The 17,173-nt window shown below is 47.5% G+C and overlaps 1 protein-coding gene across 1 annotated transcript in view; it reads left to right on the top strand.

The window, feature by feature from the left end:
- The window catches only part of ARFGEF1 (ARF guanine nucleotide exchange factor 1), a 1,973,034-nt gene that overhangs the window by 949,291 nt on the left and 1,006,570 nt on the right, over nt 1-17,173 (top strand). Inside the window, exon 14 of the mRNA XM_069621149.1 lies at nt 11,602-11,803. Coding sequence (XP_069477250.1) covers nt 11,602-11,803 — 202 coding nt within the window. The remainder of the gene's footprint in view (nt 1-11,601; nt 11,804-17,173) is intronic.

The raw sequence follows: 17,173 nt of genomic DNA, 5'->3' as shown, positions 1-17,173 counted from the left end.
CCGTGGAAGCTCTCTTTGAAGCGTCTGGATCCGCTCCTTGCGCAGGAAATCCTATCCCTGCTGGAGAAAGGCGCCATAGAACTGGTGCCTGTAGTGGAGAGGAACAAGGGATGGTATTCCCCTTATTTTTTGGTCCCGAAAAAAGACGGGGGATTGAGACCCATCATGGTCTTGCGTTGGCTGAACAATCTCCTCAGGAAGGACACGTTCAAGATGGTAACTCTTTCTCAAGTCCTCCAGGCCCTTCAACTTCAGGATTGGTTGGTGTCTCTCGACCTCAAGGATGCTTAGTTTCATGTGCCGATTCATCCCAAGCACAGGAAGTACCTGAGGTTCGCGGTTGGCGACTCGCATTTTCAGTTTCTGGTGCTGCCGTTCGGATTGACCGCCCCGAGGGTCTTCACCAAGCTGATGGTGGTGGTAGCAGCGTATCTCAGGAAAGGGGGGGGATTCACGTCTACCCCTACCTGGACGGTTGGTTGATCAGGGCGCGCTCTCCTGAGCAAGCCCTAGATCATCTGTCCTTCACCTGCCACTCCCTTCACAAGCTGGGCTTCTCCCTCAATTTCAAGAAGTCCCACTTGACACCTAGCCAATGGATCCAATATATCAGATAAGTAGTGCATGACACATCCCTAGGGCAGTGTTCGCCTCCCAGGTGCGGGCTCATCGCATTCTGCAGATGGTGGACACATTTTAACATGCCCAGAGTCTCCCGGCGTTCGAGTTCTTGAGGTTACTCGGCCTCATGGCAACCTGCATTTTCCTGTGCCAGAGGTCAGGCTGCGGATGAGATCTCTGCAGTGGGCTCTCAAGATGCAGTGGTCACAGTTCTCCAGCAGGATTTCGGATTCCAACCTCGGTCGCCCAGGATCTTCTGTGGTGGACCGTCGAAGGCAATCTGATGAAGGGTGCTCCATTTTGGCAACCGTGGCCGGAGGTGACGATTGTGACGGACGCATCCCTCACGAGTTGTGGAGCTCATGTCAACGAGTTGACGGCCAGCAGCCGTTGGTCTCCGTCGGAGTCCAGACTCCACATCAATCTGTTAGAGCTGCGGGCTGTCAGGCTGGCCCTGAAGGCTTTTCTGCTGTCTGTGCTGGGGAAGAATGTCCCGATTATGACGGATAACACGGTGGCCATGCACTACCTCAACAAAAAAGGGGGGGCAGGGTCACTCCCGTTGTGCAGGAAGGCGATGCAGCTCTGGTTCTGGGCCATCCAGCAGGAAATTTCGATCTCTGCAGTTCATCTGGCCGGAGACAAAAACGCGGCGGCAGACACTCTGAGCAGGAAGAGCACGGTCTCTCACGAGTGGGAGCTGGCTCAGGAAGTTCTGTTGGAGATCTTCGCCTTTTGGGGAACGCCACAAGTGGATCTCTTTGCCACCAGTGTCAACCGGAAGTGCGAAAGATTCTGCTCATGGGAATTTCCTCCAAGAGGAGCCTTCGGGGACGTGTTTGTAGAGGAGTGGTCCTTCCCGCTGCTGTTCGCGTTTCCTCCAGTCCCCGTCATTTCCGCAAGTGTTGCGGAGGTTCGCTTCCCAGATGATCCTCATTGCTCCGGCATGGGCCAGGAGAGCGTGGTACCCGGACCTTCTAGACATGTCCATCAGCCCTCCACGCCGTCTTCTCTACCGAGACGATCTTCTCTCACGGGAGGGGGGTCGGGTTCTCCGTCCAGAGGTCAAGTCTCTAAGCCTTCATGCTTGGTATCTGAAAGGTTGAGATATAAGGATTGGGACCTCCCCGAAGACGTGATGGAGGTGTTGCTTTTGGCCAGAAGGCCCGCAACGAAATCCCTGTACCGTTGCTGTTGGAGAAAGTTCTGTGACTGGTGCAGGGTACAGAATGTGGATCCTTTCCAATGTTCCATTCCTTTGGTTTTGTCCTTTTTGCTCTCCTTAGCCCACAAGGGCCTGCAAGTGGGGTACCATTAAGGGTTACCTGGCGGCGCTGTCTATATATTTAAGCGCTCGTCTGAGGAATGTGATTTCTCAGTTTCTAAAAGGGCTAACTAATGTGTTTCCACCGTCGCCTTTCCAGGTGCCGGGATGGGATTTGAATCTGGTTTTAAAGTCCCTAATGGGAGCTCTGTTTGAGCCCTTACATTCTTGTCCGTTGCGACTGTTATCCTTTAAAACTGTATTTTTAGTTGCGGTTACTTCTGCACGCAGAGTGAGTGAGTTCCAGGCTCTTTCCGCCAAGCCACCCTTCACTGTTTTCCATAAAGACAGGGTTGTCCTTAGGGTGCAGCCTTCTTTTCTTCAGAAGGTTGTATCGGAATTCCATTTGAGCCAGAAGGTCATTTTTCCGGCGTTTTATCCTCCTCCACATCCTGGTAAGGAAGAGGAGAGGCTCTATAGGTTGGATCCTAGGAGAGCTTTGAGCTTCTATCTCTCACGGATGTCCCGGGTCAGAGTGGACAATCAGCTCTTTGTTGGTTATGCTGGAAGGCGTTTAGGTCAGGCTCTTTCCAAGCAGACCTTGTCCACATGGATCATTTTGACGATCTCTGAGTGTTACCGTTTGGCGGGAAAGGACCTTCCAGTAGGCTTACGGGCTCATTCTACTAGGGGTGTGGCTGCCTCCACGGCTCTACAGAGGTGTGTTCCGATTCGCAATGGCCTCTGCCCATACTTTTGTGAGACACTATTCCTTGGACTCCATCCATGAGCAGGATTTGGCATTTGGTAAGGTGGTTCTCTATTCAGCAATTTGATTGGGCATTCTAAAATTCTAAATTTGTAAATTCTTTTCCCACCTCCATACGTTGGTACTGCTTTGGGAGTCTGTCATAGATGTGGAATACGTCGGAGGACACAATCCCCTCAAAGAACAAGTTACTTACCTTATCTGGTAACGTTCTTTCGATGGGATGTTCCTCCGACTTATTCCACATCGAACCCTCCCAGCCTGCCCCTCAACAGAATTTCTTAGGCGATTGCAGCTTACGTTTCCGCAAGGCTTTCTGCAGTCATACTGGTGGGAGATTGGTGCCACACGTTCTGGGAAAAAACTACAACTGACTCTACGGGCACTGCGCGTCCTATATATAACATCCAGTGACTTCGGAGGCCCTCGAGGGACAACGTATCGACATCATCGATGCAGGAGGCCTACGCCGAAAGATTTTCCGAAGCAGCACAGCTGTGGTCATTACCCGTCATAGATGTGGAATACGTCGGAGGAACATACTATCAAAAGAACGTTGCCAGATAAGGTAAGTAACTTGTTCTATTGATTGAGCAGGTGAGGTACCAGGGAATCCTCTTTGTTGACCTCTGTGGTTGTTGAGGCTTGCACATCTGTCTGTTAACCCATAGGTAGCATTATTTTGTTGATATAGGACAAAACAACCACTAATCTAGGTCTGATGGGCTGCACAGATACCTTGACCCCAGTAAATCAAAACCACATCCTTTGCTAGCCCAAGAACTGACGTTGTTTAGACACACGGATGCAGAATTATCATGGCATTTACAAAAGGGGGAGCGAAAGTCATTTGAAGAGTGCAAAATGGGCTTTATTTTATTGATTGGACATTTATATGACGCCTATATACAGGTGTTTCCAGGCGCCACAAGACAAGATGCAGCTAAGTAACTAAGCTTTGTACTGTAACAAGTGCCACAATGTCCATGGGCTGTTGTGCGCTATATAAATACGAATAAAACAAAACAAACAAAACAAAGATGGTGAGAGTTAGAGGGGGTGGGGGCATGGGAATCAGAAAAGTAGAACAAAAACGGTTATATTGGCCTTGTGACAATCCAACCGTGTAAGTGCAAGGGGGAGGGTGTGGAGGGAGAAGTGCAGGAATGGGGAGCCCCTAAGGGTGGGGGCGGGCAAGTGCTGAGTGGCCCTATGGTCAAGTGCCAGGGAAAAGGGAAGGGTGGATGAGTGCGGTGGACAGGGAGTGGTAGGGGGTGGTCTGGCCCCTGTATTACTCTGAAGGGACCAGGCCCCAGTTGCAGCGACAGATGGAGAGTTAGCACGACAGGGTGTGAGGGAAGGAAGAGGAGAAAAGGAAAGTCTTGAGACGTTTCCAGAACTCAAGAAGATCCAGCTCAAATTTGAGGAGGGGGAGGGAGGCCGTTCCAGAGGCAGTAGCCATCTGAGGAAAGGGATCTTTCCACTCCTCTCTCTGCTTGGAGGAACGTTTGATCTGCAGAGAGTTGCAGCCAGAAGACCGAAGGACTCTGGCCAGGAGGTATTTCGGGAGGGAGAGCTGACAGCCTTGTGGATGATGCAAAGGGTCTTGAATTTGATCCTTGTGGTCACCGGTAGCCAGTAGAGAGTTTTTAGGGCTGTAGAGATGCAGTCCCTGGGCTTGAGGCCAAGGATAAGTCTTGCAGCCCTATTCTGGATTAGTGGAAGGGGGCGAAGGGAGGAAAGAGGCAGGTTGAGGCAGGCTGTTGCAGTAGTCTTGCCTAGAGAGAACCAGGGCTCTGGAGACGTTGAGCTTCTGGGGTAAGGTGAGGAAAGGTTGAATGCCTTCGAGGAGATACAACTAGAAATTGGACTTCTTGGCAAGGTGTTTTGCCTCACAAGTGGGTGAGGGGAGAGGACCCAGGGACACTGGCCAGGGAGAGGGAGGGAAACCTAGGAGCAGGCGTCCCGATGAGAAGGATCTGTCTTACTGACATTCAGGCAGAGATCATTGGCACAGCACCATGCCTGATTAGCAGTCAGGCAGTTTGGTATGAGAGAGGAGGAGGAGGAGGAGGCAGGGGAAGGCAGCTAGAAGGAGAGCTGTGTGTCATCTGCGTAACACAAAGTGAGGAGAGAAAGTGGAGATCAGGTGGGCCAGAGGGGCCAGATAGATGTAGAAGAGCCATGGCGATAAGATAGAACCCTGAGGGACTCCACAGGTAAAGAGTGAGGTGGAGGGGAGGAAAGGACCCATTTGTACTTGGGAAGGTCAGTTTGAAAGGAAGGAGGTCAGCCATGCTAGTGCCCTGTCCATGATGCTTAGGGTATCATGGAGATGGTTTATGAGGAGAGGCCGGTATAGCGAATCAGTCTTTACAAGTGTTCAGGAGAGCAGTTTCCGTGCCTCTGGATGCCCTGAAACCAGACTGGTGGTCATGAAGGCAGCCAGCCATTTCGGTGTGGAGGGTCAGTTGGGGGATGACCAGCTTTTCCATGAGTTCTCCCGAAAAAGGGGTGATCGAGATAGGGAGATAGTTAGCCAGTAAGAAGGGTCCGCAGATAGCATTTTTCGGAGAGGGTGCACAAGAGTGTGCCCCTAGGGCTTGAGGGAAGGAGAGGTCAGCCAAGGCCAGAGCGAGAGGGGCAATGTTGTCCTTGATGGTTCTGGAGGAGCACGGGAGCACTTGTTTAGAGGAGACTTTCATAGAGCGAACAACTGTTGTGATCTCATTAGGTACAATGGGGGAGAAAGAGGAGATTATGGGAGGGTGCAGGGGTTCTGGTGGGGAGCAGATGACAGGGAGGCCAGGATGTCGAGAGTTTTTGAGGAAAAGTGGGCGGCCAGTGATGAGCACAGGGTCTGGGAGGGAGGAGGAGACTGCGGTAGGATTGGCAAGTTCCTTGCAAATAGAGTTCAGCCGTGTTATTGGTGGCTCCAGAGATGCTGGCTTGGACATGAGCCCTCTTCTTGGAGTAGATGGAGAGACCATATTGCCTTTGGAGTAGGCGGCGCTCTGCAGCTTTGCACTTGCGTTTCAAAGCGGTCAGGTCGGAGTCCTACCAAGAATTGCATTTGGAGGCAGGCTTCATGTGGATCCTCATGACGGGGGCAAGGATGTCCAGTGTGTTAGAGATAGAGAGATGAAGGTTAGCTAGAACAGCGTCCAAAGGAGTTTCAAATGGTGGGTGGGGGTGGGCGGAGGAGGGATGAAAGAAGAGGCAAATGCAGCGTCTGACACATGCTTCCTCGGTCGAATGACGGAGGAGACTGACAGTGCGGGCGGATGAGTGATGGAACGTGAAGGTAGGAGGAGAGGAGAGAATGGCCAGACCAGGAGAAAGAGGGGTGGTGAAAGGGTTGGAGAGAGGGATGTCTGTTGAGAGGAGAGCATCCAAGGTGTGTCCAGCAGAGTGGGCTGGGCCAGAGGGGAGGATGGTGAGGGAAAGTGTGTTGCATAGGTCGTGGAAAAGAACAGTGGCCACATCAGGAGAGTTTAGATGGATATTAAGGTTCCCAAGGAAGATATGTTTGGGGGAGGGGCGCAAGAAGAGAGGACGACAGGTCAGCCCATTCTGAGAGGAAGAGTGAGGTCGGTCTGGGGGTGTCTGTAGATGGTAGGGAGAGTAAGAGAGAACGTAGGTGAGACGGTCAGCAGACTAGGCATTCAAAGGATGAGTAGGTTTGAGTGGGGATGATGGAGGCAGGAACCCACTCAGGGAAGATCAGAGCAGAGGCACTCCACCGCCAGACCAAGAGGGCCTGGGGTTGGAGAGGATCTTCTAGCCCTAAGGGAGAAAAGTGTCAAAAGCAGAGACAGAGCTGACCTTGAACCACGTCTCGGTGAGAGTAAGGACGTCAAGGTCAAGGTCTTGAAGGAGGTAACCAATGTCAGAGGAGTGTTTGATAGCAGAGCAAGAGTTGAGGGTAGCAAAGTGATGCTGGTTACCCCCTTTAAATGATTTGCGAGGGTGGGCACAGGTGTGTGTTGCCACTGCTGGGGGGGATGAGGGGTAGGAGGATAGAGGGGGAGATTTGAAAAGAGAAGGAAGGCGCCTGTCAAGGAGGAGAAGGTTGGGCTGAGAGCCCTGGGCCATGATAGTGCCATTTTGATAGACATTAATTGTGCATTTGGAGGATGCAAAGTGAGTCAAGAGCACTTCCCATCTGGTGCCGCCAGTAATGGGTGAGGATGAGAAAGGGGAGATGAGTTTCTTCCTTCCAGACTTTGTGAGAGAGGGAGAATAGGAGTTAGAGAAGCAGTTCGAAAAGATAGAAGAGACGGAGAGCACCATGGGGCAGAGACAGGGGGCGGGGGTAGAATAGTATGCAACAGTGGAATCACACCAGGTGGCCAAGCAGACAGAAATCGGTGAGCACGCTGGAAATGCCCAAGTTACAGATCATTAACAACTTGATCAGTTTGAAGCACATCTAGATTCGATTTTAGCCAGAAAGCACTCAAAAGCAGTACAAAATGGTGGATGCACAGTTGGAAGCACACCAGAGAATAGAAATAGCTTTAAATTATTTGTTTTCTTTTTCATATGAGGCAGGGCATTAAGCGAGAAGTAGAGAAGCAATCAGTTTGAGGCACATGATGCATAGTACTGTTTGTGCAGAGAAGAGAGGTAACAGATTGGGTAGATGGGAAAGGAGCAGGCAGCAATTTGAGCAGTCAAAGTGTCAATGTCGATGGGTGGGCCAATGCATTCCTTCCACCCACGAATTTGTAAAAGGGCATTAATGCAAAAATATGAAATTCTTTCTTCCCTCGTAAGTGACTTCAATTCAGCAATCCCACTAAGTCAGTGCCTCGTCTGGGATCTCCAAGGGAAGCCCTTATTTATATATTTTTATGACAAGTTATAATCTGGATGATAAACCCTTATATAACGCCCCTCTCTTTGAATCCCCCTGACCTCAATGAGCCAAGAAGTAGGTTTGTTTTGCAATTTAAAAGGTTTATTGAGAAAGTAAACAATATATATATCACACTTTTATGAATAAATTAATATTTGATAGCACACTTAGGCACATGACAGTGATCAACAATGGATGATGTTACACTAGCACACTGATTTAATTACTTAGGAGTTAGTATAGGGAGGATAAGGTAGCTGAGAATACTTTTTTGATTTCAAGGAAATGCAATGATGAATAAAAATTCAGTACAGAAATAAACTGATAGGGTTTCACAAGAGATAATGTGTTCACTTTTCCCCTTGTGGCAATTCACTCCACACCTATGCAATATAAGGAGATGGAAGTAAAGCACACAGATTTCAGGAATACAATCACAATACAATACGAATTTCAGTTCCCCCCTAGCAAGTTTAGAGCAACAGGGATGGTTTTGAAACACAGGCAAAAATACTTTAATGTGATTGAAATATGCTAAAAATGATTTTAATTCCCTTTAGGAGGTTCAGGGTAGGTGATAGCTATTTAAGATTAGTTCAAGTCACACTGGCAATGATTCAGGAATAATTATCAGAGGGAAAACGGATTTCAGCAGTTGCGAGCAAAAGACGGCTATTTTTGACAGGAGCTAATTTTTCAATTTGCGGCAATTTAGTCGCGTGCGTCGAGCGCGATTACGGAATAACTATAAGGAATAGGCTTGTTAGGAAGCTTAGAATCTTAGCTTTAAAATGAAAGTTAAATCTCGTCCCTAGCACATACGGATCAAAACATACGGACGATTTTGTGGAGGTAGTTTCTCGAAATTAAAGTAAACTTCAGAATGACAAAACAACACTTTTACAGCTTTGAAATGACAGAATGAACACACGATTCCTATGATGCAGTTCTGGACAGGTTCAAATGTTTTGAATCAGATTATTTTAAACTAAGAGATGGGTTCTGCACAGGCCTCAGGATACTCACTCCTAATTTTGGAAGGAATGGGCCTCGTCACGGATCTGGTCAACAGGTTGGACTGGAGTTCTGGTGGCTTCTGGTACTGGTTCTGCTCACAGCGGTCTGGTCTGGGTCTGCTAGCGGTTCTGCACAGCGGTCTGGTCTGGGTCTGGTCTCTCTGGATACAGCACTGCTTTCTGGGTCTGCTACCGGTTCTGGCAAAAGTTCTTGGCAAAAAATCCAACAGCTCGCCCGGCTGTTGAATAGTTTGGTTAGGTTACTGGAGTCTGAGGCCTCTGAAAAGGATTCAGCTTGTGGACTAGGCCTCTCTGCTTTAAGTTCTGGCTTGGTTCTGGATCTATCTGGAGTTAAGTTCTGGATCTCTGGATATTGTCTGGATTTGAAGTCGTCCGGCAAAATGCTTCGCAAGAAAATGGAAAGTGAGTGCTTGCTTGTCCAAAGCAGTCTCTTTTTATGTGTTTTGAAAATGGGTGGGTGCGTGGGCATAACTAAGCCTGCCCCTCACAACTTATCATTGGACAAGTCCTCCTCTCTCCCTTGATTGGGGGAACTGAGTTGCGAGTCATCGTGATGAGGTATGTTCCTGGGTCAGAGGATCCTCCCCTTTGGTTTCACTTAGAAAAATCAATTTTACCCAAAACACATATTTCCCAGATACACAATTTGTTGAAATTACATATACACATCATATATTACTTAAGGTAGGTCTCTGTTCCAAGAGCTTGGGTTAAGAACTGACAACATATTTTCATTTTTGATTGGTTTTCCAATATTGGACTTTTATCCAAATTTACACAGAGGTACACCCCCCTTCTGGGCATATTACAGTTATTTACTAGGTCTCTAGCATAAGCACAGTGTCTGCAATATTCATAATTCCCGGGGTTTTGCCTCAAAACATCACAGAGCGACCAGCTGGGTCTTGAACCGTGAGTAAAATTGTCATTTCAAGAATCTCAAAGTTGTACATTTCTGTCATCTGGTTACAATTAGTTATCAATATTTTTTATAAAACATATATTTGCCTTCAATTCACAAAAGTGTCTGGGTCAGCCCCCAGAAGCATGGTGAGTCAGATGGTCACATGGCCTGCACTGTTTACAGTTAACACCCAAAATCAGCATATTCTATTCAAAAGAAAGAGTCTATTGTGCTGACTGAGGTCAGCAGACCAGGGGGCCACTCTGCATTTGGTTAACAGAAACCTGTGATTTCCTGTCTTCTTGTGTGGAGTTCTGAGGTGTGAAGGCTTCCCAGCCTCTTGGACTGTTACTTGAATCAGACTGTCTTCTGGGAACAGCAGGTGTTAAGAATTTTCATTAATCAGCAAGCCTTTGAAGTCCCAGCTAGCTCAGGATCCTTTTGCGACTCCTGAAATACAGTTCTCCTATCAGAGTTTAGATCGCTAGAGCCGGTTAGTGTCCAATGCCGGTACTGCACCTATTTTTGGAAGCTGTCTTGAATCAATACATTTCAAAAAGAGAGGATTTTACTTGATAGTATATGATCCTTGCTTGACATGGCATTGATGTGGATATGCAGTAGAGTAAAGTAGAACACTCAACCAGAGTTGGATTTTTGTTTGGTGGTTTCGGGCCCATATTCTTAGCAATTTTTGACATTAATAAAAACAGATTTTGAACAGAACCATCTTTCTTTGCACTGGTGGGTGGCAGGTCAGGCGACCATTTTGGTGTGCGCAAAACTGCGCGATTCTCCTGGATTCTGGCGCAAATGTGGGCTCTTCCGCCATCTTGGATTTTCTAAGCCCACAGCACCAAATGTTGTAGCATAATTCAAACGTGGGTCAAGACACCCGACAGTCTATCAAGCTTTCTGGGGAAAAAGACATTGGAGGGAAAATGTATGGGAAGTAATGGTAAACCTCATACCAGAATACACGTAACCTACATATCTGTTCAACACAGGAAAGTATTCTTGAACCTTTTGTATAGATTGTATTGCATTCAAAACGAAAGACAGTGTCATCTGACCACTTTAATCTTTGTGTTGCAGGGTTGTGGATAGTAAAGAGACTTGCTGCACATTTGGTCGGGATGACCAAAACTCTGTTTCCTTGCCAACAGCTAGTGTTATTGTTAATTAAATCATTGGTTTGGATAGTCCAGTTGGACCCTATCTGTGAATCATGTGGTTGATGTGGGAGCTATGTGGCGAGATATGGATGGGTGTTACCTATGTTATCAATGCTATAAATTAGTATTTTTGAATATACACTGATGTAGGTTGCTATAGGATACAAATCTTTAACTATGGATTTTACTGTAAGCCGGTTTTTGTTAATACAAAAGCTTTCACAAATAAAAAAAGAAATGTGTGGGACTGACCAGCATTGTTTTCCTCCTATTACAGTCAGCTGTCACTGCAACCCATAGCCTTACTCGTGGGGACTAAGCCGATTCCACCAAAGCTAATGTGGCTGTGTTCTGTGTGGAACAAAGCAGTGATGGAGTAAATTACCTGTTCACACAACAATAACCTTGAAAACATTTGGTTGTCCAAGAAGTGTTTGAAAACAAAATGTCTGAAGGAGATAAAAACAAAGTTATTTGAATGAAAATAACTTTTGGTTTTGTCTCCCGCTGACATTTCTGACAACCCGCTCTCCCCCCACCCCCTTACCTTTGGCATATAATGTGGCATATATTGATCAACTACATTTCTTCACATTACATAATGAAAATGGAGACTTTACATGACAACTCCCCCCCTTAACCCACTAAAATGGCATTCCATTTGATAAAATGTTGTTTTTGGAAACATGTGAGAATTTTGGTAGAAGCGAGAAGGGCAACACACCAGTGTATAAAAAGCTGTGATTTAAAGGGAATCTGGCATATTGTACTATTTGGTTGGTAAAGATGGTGGTCAGGGGGATGGGGGATAGATCTTAATATGAATTATTTTATTTTGTGTTTCCTACACTATTCAAACACTAAAGTACACAAAGATGAATTTGCAAATCCATTTAATAGGTGTGTTTTAATTTCTTTTGGAATTTAATTAAATAAATGTGCATTGCAATTTTTATGTTTGTGTATGTAGGTCAGGAAAAGCCTGTAGAACTGGAAACTAATGACACAAAACACCCTGAGACCATCAACCGATATGGAAGTCTAAACTCTCTGGACTCCACTGCATCATCAGGCATTGGCAGCTACAGTACACAGATGTCTGGTACCGACAATCCGGAACAGTTTGAGGTCTTAAAACAACAGAAAGAGATCATAGAACAGGGAATAGATTTGTAAGTAGAGTTATCATGTTTAATACACGTTTTCATGTTTTGCTTGTGAAGGTTCTTGGTATGTGCTACAATTTTCGTGAGAGGTTTGCACACAAAGTACTTTAGCTGTGTTTGTTTATAAAATCTTTGTTGGGAGAATACACCACTCCTAGAACAGTGACATCCCTGCAGCAGTCAAAACCAGAGTATGTCATCGTCCGACCCAGACTACCCATCACTCTATAATTTATGTATCGGATCCTAACGCCCCCTACTTATCAGACACTTCCTCCCCACCAATGAGAATTCAAAGTGAGGGGGAATATGGAAGCGAAGACAAAGTGTCACCCATAGTCAGATGTTACCCCACAGGGGTATTATTTCCAATACTGTCAACCTCTCTTGGCCCACCCTGTTAATGATGCAACATACGGCCTCCTTGTGAGGCAAACTGGTTATGCACCATTTTGATCTGCCATTGCCCAAAGACTACACTAAACCTCCTAACCCCCTCCATTCCCCAATATCCTCTTAAAAAGACTAAGAAGCATGTTTCCCTACAAACAAGTATGTTTGACCTTTATTGACCACTTCAAGGTTTGTTGGGCGGGTGACCTATGCGGTGACCCCCTTTTTCAGTAAAGTTAATCAACGTGTCTTGTCACCTTGATGGAGACCACCGACTCAAGTCTGGGAACATGAAGATCTGCTGATCCTTGTAACAGACCTTCATGCCTGCCAATCACTTGATGACATGGCCCTCAGATCTGAGAGTACCACTGTTAGGGAGATTTTTGTACAACATTATGGTAAGGACTGTGTAATCATCTAACCTAATGGTGGAGAAGGGTATCAACGAAAAGGAATTACTAGACTCTCTAATGGTAGCAGTAGCAGAGCAGTCAGGCTTAACTGTAGTAGGGAGGACGGTTGTCAGGGAGGTACAATTAGTCCCAACAGACACCACACAAGAACACCCCACACAGCTATATTGTAAAAATATACATTTTATAATAGTCCCACATCAAATATTTATGATGGGGGGAAATAAGTACTCAGTTTACACAGAACGCATAGTCATGGGGTGCTGCATTCTAATGGCAGTGGTGTTTTGCGATGTGTCTTCAGGTAGTGTATAATTGCTGGTGCGTGCAGGAGGGTGGTGTCATGACCCTTGCCCCTGGCCCTCACTGGCAAGTCAGCATTCCAGTTAGGGCCAGGTCAAAGGCCTTAAAACATCATCCAAGACACTCTCGGAGTTGCCGGGAGAGTATGCGAGTGCAGGAGACAAATCATGTGTCCGCTAGACCGAATTTATGTCATGGGGTGCTGCATTCTAATGGCAGTGGTGTTGTGCGATGTGTCTTCAGGTAGTGTATAATTGCTGGTGCGTGCAGGAGGTTGGTGTCATGACCCTTGCCCCTGGCCCTCACTGGCAAGTCAGCCTTTCAGTTAGGGCCAGGTCAAAGGCCTTAAAACCTCACCCAAGACTCTCTTGGAGTCAGTCCTGGCACCTTTGGCGCCAGGCTCATAACCATCATGAAGACCAACATTAGAATGGGACTATTTACTTGGGACTATTTAACTTGGGGGGGGGGGGGGTTGGGGTTCAGCCAACATGGAGGCACACACATAGCTCAGTTACAAGGAACTGAGCTATGCGGTCTAGTCTTTTGGGTGTGGCAGGCCTGGGATTATTTTACCTGGACTACTCTACCTGTGATTATTTAAACCACACACAAACAGCAGAACATGCTTTGCGTTATTCTGCTGTGGGCAGCGTAATGCTCACCGTGTCCAGTTCTTTGATGCCAGTTTACCTGAAACCAAGGACCTGAAGAGAGAGAGAGAGAGAACACTATGAAACTTACCTGGAACATTATCCTGTCTTCAATCCATCGCTGACTTCAGTTCCACTCACCTGAAGGTACGAACTCCATCAGCCGAACACTGCATGCATCCTGGAATACCATAACCTGAAAAGAGGAGAAAGAAAGACAGCATTAGTAAGCGTTTACTCAAGTTTTCTCCCGAATGAAGAAAGCCTCACAATTCTTACCTGGGTAGTCCTCTCCTGGTCAGTATCATTGCTGGAACATTACGGCGCTCGGCGAGGAACATCGCAACCTGCAAGGAGAGAAAAGACACAGGTTAGCAATATAAAAGGCGAAACAGTGCTGCTCATCGCGCATTACTCACCGTACAGCATCGCGCTTTCGCCTACCGGCCCATGCTCATCTTCAAACTGCATGACAACACGAAAAAACCTTTCCATACCTAAAAGGAAAGAAGCAAGACATTATTATTCGAACTGAGAGGAACATAAAACTGTATATAAAGACTGTAAAGCAGCAAACCTACGGAGTCGCGGCAGGCCCGGATTCTCATCGGGGGGCTTGCACCAGTGAAGTAACTTGGTCGCTGCTCGCCCCCCACATCTACGCGCCCCTGCCATGAGGAGCAGGACGGAGAATTCACCTTTTACAATATTGAGGCAAGGAGGAGGCCCAAGGGGGAGGAAGGAGTTGAGGCCAAGGGAGGTGGGACAACATAAAGACAATCTGGTATTGAATCCAGCTCTCCTATATTGCATAACCAAGGGCCTTGCCAAGGGACCGGGAGAGGGTTCAAGAGTGCAAATCATCCAACCAGGGCCGGGTGGCGTCCCCGTGGATACCAGGTGAGCGTAACAGGTGGCCGTGCCTGCAGCGATCTTCCATCAACATGGAGTGCGATATTTACCCATGTGTCCTAGATAGTTTCTTATATAGCCGATGTGGTGCGTATCCTGTGCTGGAGTCTATTCTCTGCATCGCTCAGTAAGTTCTTTGAGGGACTCGTTTCTGCCTCAGCCTATCTGACAGGGTTAAAATAATGCAAGGGGCATAATGGGTTTGTCAAGAGGCAGAGGGGGCAGGGAGGCAGGTCTTGAGGGCCTTCCAGAAAGCAAGAAGATCCTCGAAGCAGCGGATGCTAAAGGGAATTGCGTTCCATATTGTGGGAGCTTGGACAGAGATCCAGTGGCTCGAATCAAACTAGTAGGTAGATTCAAAAATGTAGCTAGATTGAAAACAGTGTCTAGGTTCAAGAACGCATCTAGGTTCAAAACGGTGGCGAGATTCAAAATGCAGCTAGCTTGAAAACAGTGCCCAGATTCTAAATGCAACTGGATTCAAAACTATTGCTAGGTTTAAGAACGCAGCTAGATTCAAGAGGGTTCAAGAACGCAAGTAGATTCAAAACAATGCCAGGATTCTAATGCAGCTGAATTCAAAACATAAGGCTTTACTTGCTTTCAAAATGTCAGGTCAGGGGTTTCAACAAAGAAAAAAGAAAAGGTGTCCCATAGGGAATGAAAGCAGCAAAAAGAAAATGTCCCTAACAATCCCTATCCGGCACAGCCAATATTGAACAGCCATGGGAGGAATTTAGGGTGGGGGGCCCTCTATGGGTTTTCCAATTGTGAGTAAAGGCAAGGCGGCTCTACTGGACGAGATTAGGGACTTTCGGACGGATATTGGCAAACTGCTGGATGGCTTCGATAAAAAAGTGGACACTATAGACACCAAATCCAAGAACTTGAGGCAAATCGAAACTCAGTTGATCTTTTGGAGACTCAGATTGATATGCACCTCTCGGAGTTGGAGAGAAGAGAAGAGAAATGCACCCTTAAAATGGATGATTTGGAAAATCGAGAGTGCTGTAATAATCTGAGGTTTTTGGGCTTCCCGGAGCGGGAGCGTGAAACACAAATTGACATCATGAGATCCGTCAATGCAGTGGTTAGTAAACTCTTCGACCAAGGAAACACCAACGAACCCACGATCGACAGAGCCCACAGAGCGCGAGCAAGCACCAGGGGTCCGAGTTCTGTTTTTGTAAGATTCCACTATATCTCGGAGAAGAACAACATTTTGGAGCTGGCAAGGAAGAAGGGCCCGATAGTGGGAAAACTCGCAAATAACTGTCTACCAAGACCTCTCAGCTTTCTCCCTGACAAGACGATGGCTGTGTGGGCCCCTAACAAAGTGGCTCCAGGCCAAAGGAGTGCGTTAAAGATGGGGATTCCCGTTCTCCCTCTCCTTTGAACACAAGGGATATAAATTATCTTTAATCATGGAGATTGATATACAGAGAGTAACTCAAGAGCTCTTGGGGGAGTCTGCCTCGGACGGCACTGCAGGGACCCGTGGGAGAGAGCCGACGGAATCCCAGAAGCCCAACGGTTTTGTGGATAGACGCTGCGTCCGAGGCAACTGAAAATTTAGGAAGTTGACCCTGGCACCCCCACTGGCTTTCAGCAGCCAAGATTGACTTCCAAGGAGCACAGGAAGAACCTGGGCTCTTTAAGCCTCCCGGGAGCTTCGAAGATGGCGGGGTTTGGGCCTGAGGCGGCGACTCTTGTAAGATCCCGCCGTGTCCTGGCTGAACGGTGGCCTGTGGGCATGTCTTTGTTTTTCAGGCTGCCAGAGGCACTGTTTCCGGGAGCTGTTTGGTTCGCTAGAGGGGGAGATTTGTTTGATTGCTAACGTTTTGGGGGGGGCAGAGGGGGCGGGGAAGTACATGTTGATTCCTAGCTTTGTTGGGCTTATCTTGGGGGGGGGGTCAGAGGTGATATTTGGTTTCATGCTAGCTCGCGTGGGGGGTGGGGTGGTAGGGACTGATGGCCTGGCCCAGCGGCAAGTCCAATGTCGCAGGCAATCCAGGCGCTCAGGGAGAAGGGGCGTTATTTGGGGGGGTTTCTTGTTATTTATAGTGTTACTCATCTTTTACAATCTACCAAATCCTAGTCCAGTCCACGCACTCAAGGAGTCTGAGCTTACCAAATCACCAAATCCGGAAGGGGGCGAGCATTGTGAACTTAATACAGGGGGGTTCATGAGATTGCTGCGCCCCTCTGATGGATGATGTAAAACACGCACTGATGTTGGGTTCGCTAAATGTACGAGGACTGCACTCCCCACACAAAAGATCCCTAGTGGTGAGGGAATTCAATTGGTTAAAATTGCATTTCATGTTCTTACAGGAGACCCACTGGGTGAGGGGAAGGGAGCCGGCCCCAAGAGCCAGGCCAATTAAGGAGGTATTCCATGCTCTCCTGGTATGCAACAGGTCGCAGTTTGCTCCGAAGGCGCAACGCAAAGACCCAGAGGGCCGCTACTTGATGGTCAAGGGGGAGATTAGGGGAGCCATAGTTAATGAGGTATACATCTGTTGCCAAAATGAGGCCCAAGACCAATGCCGGGAAGGGGTTAGAAGCAAAATAATGTCCTTTGCAGAGGGTGCCCTGATTGTAGTTGGTGATTTTAATACGGTCTTGCACCCCGAGAGTGATAGGAAGAGTGAGGGTCCCTACTCTGACACCATGACACAACGGCGGGTAGCCGCCCG

This window comes from Ambystoma mexicanum, chromosome 5q, assembly GCF_040938575.1.
Source record: "Ambystoma mexicanum isolate Mex_15411 chromosome 5q, UKY_AmexF1_1, whole genome shotgun sequence".
Lineage (NCBI taxonomy): Eukaryota > Metazoa > Chordata > Amphibia > Caudata > Ambystomatidae > Ambystoma > Ambystoma mexicanum.
Note: the sequence above shows the minus strand (reverse complement) of the source record. Positions and strands in the feature narration are given on the sequence as shown.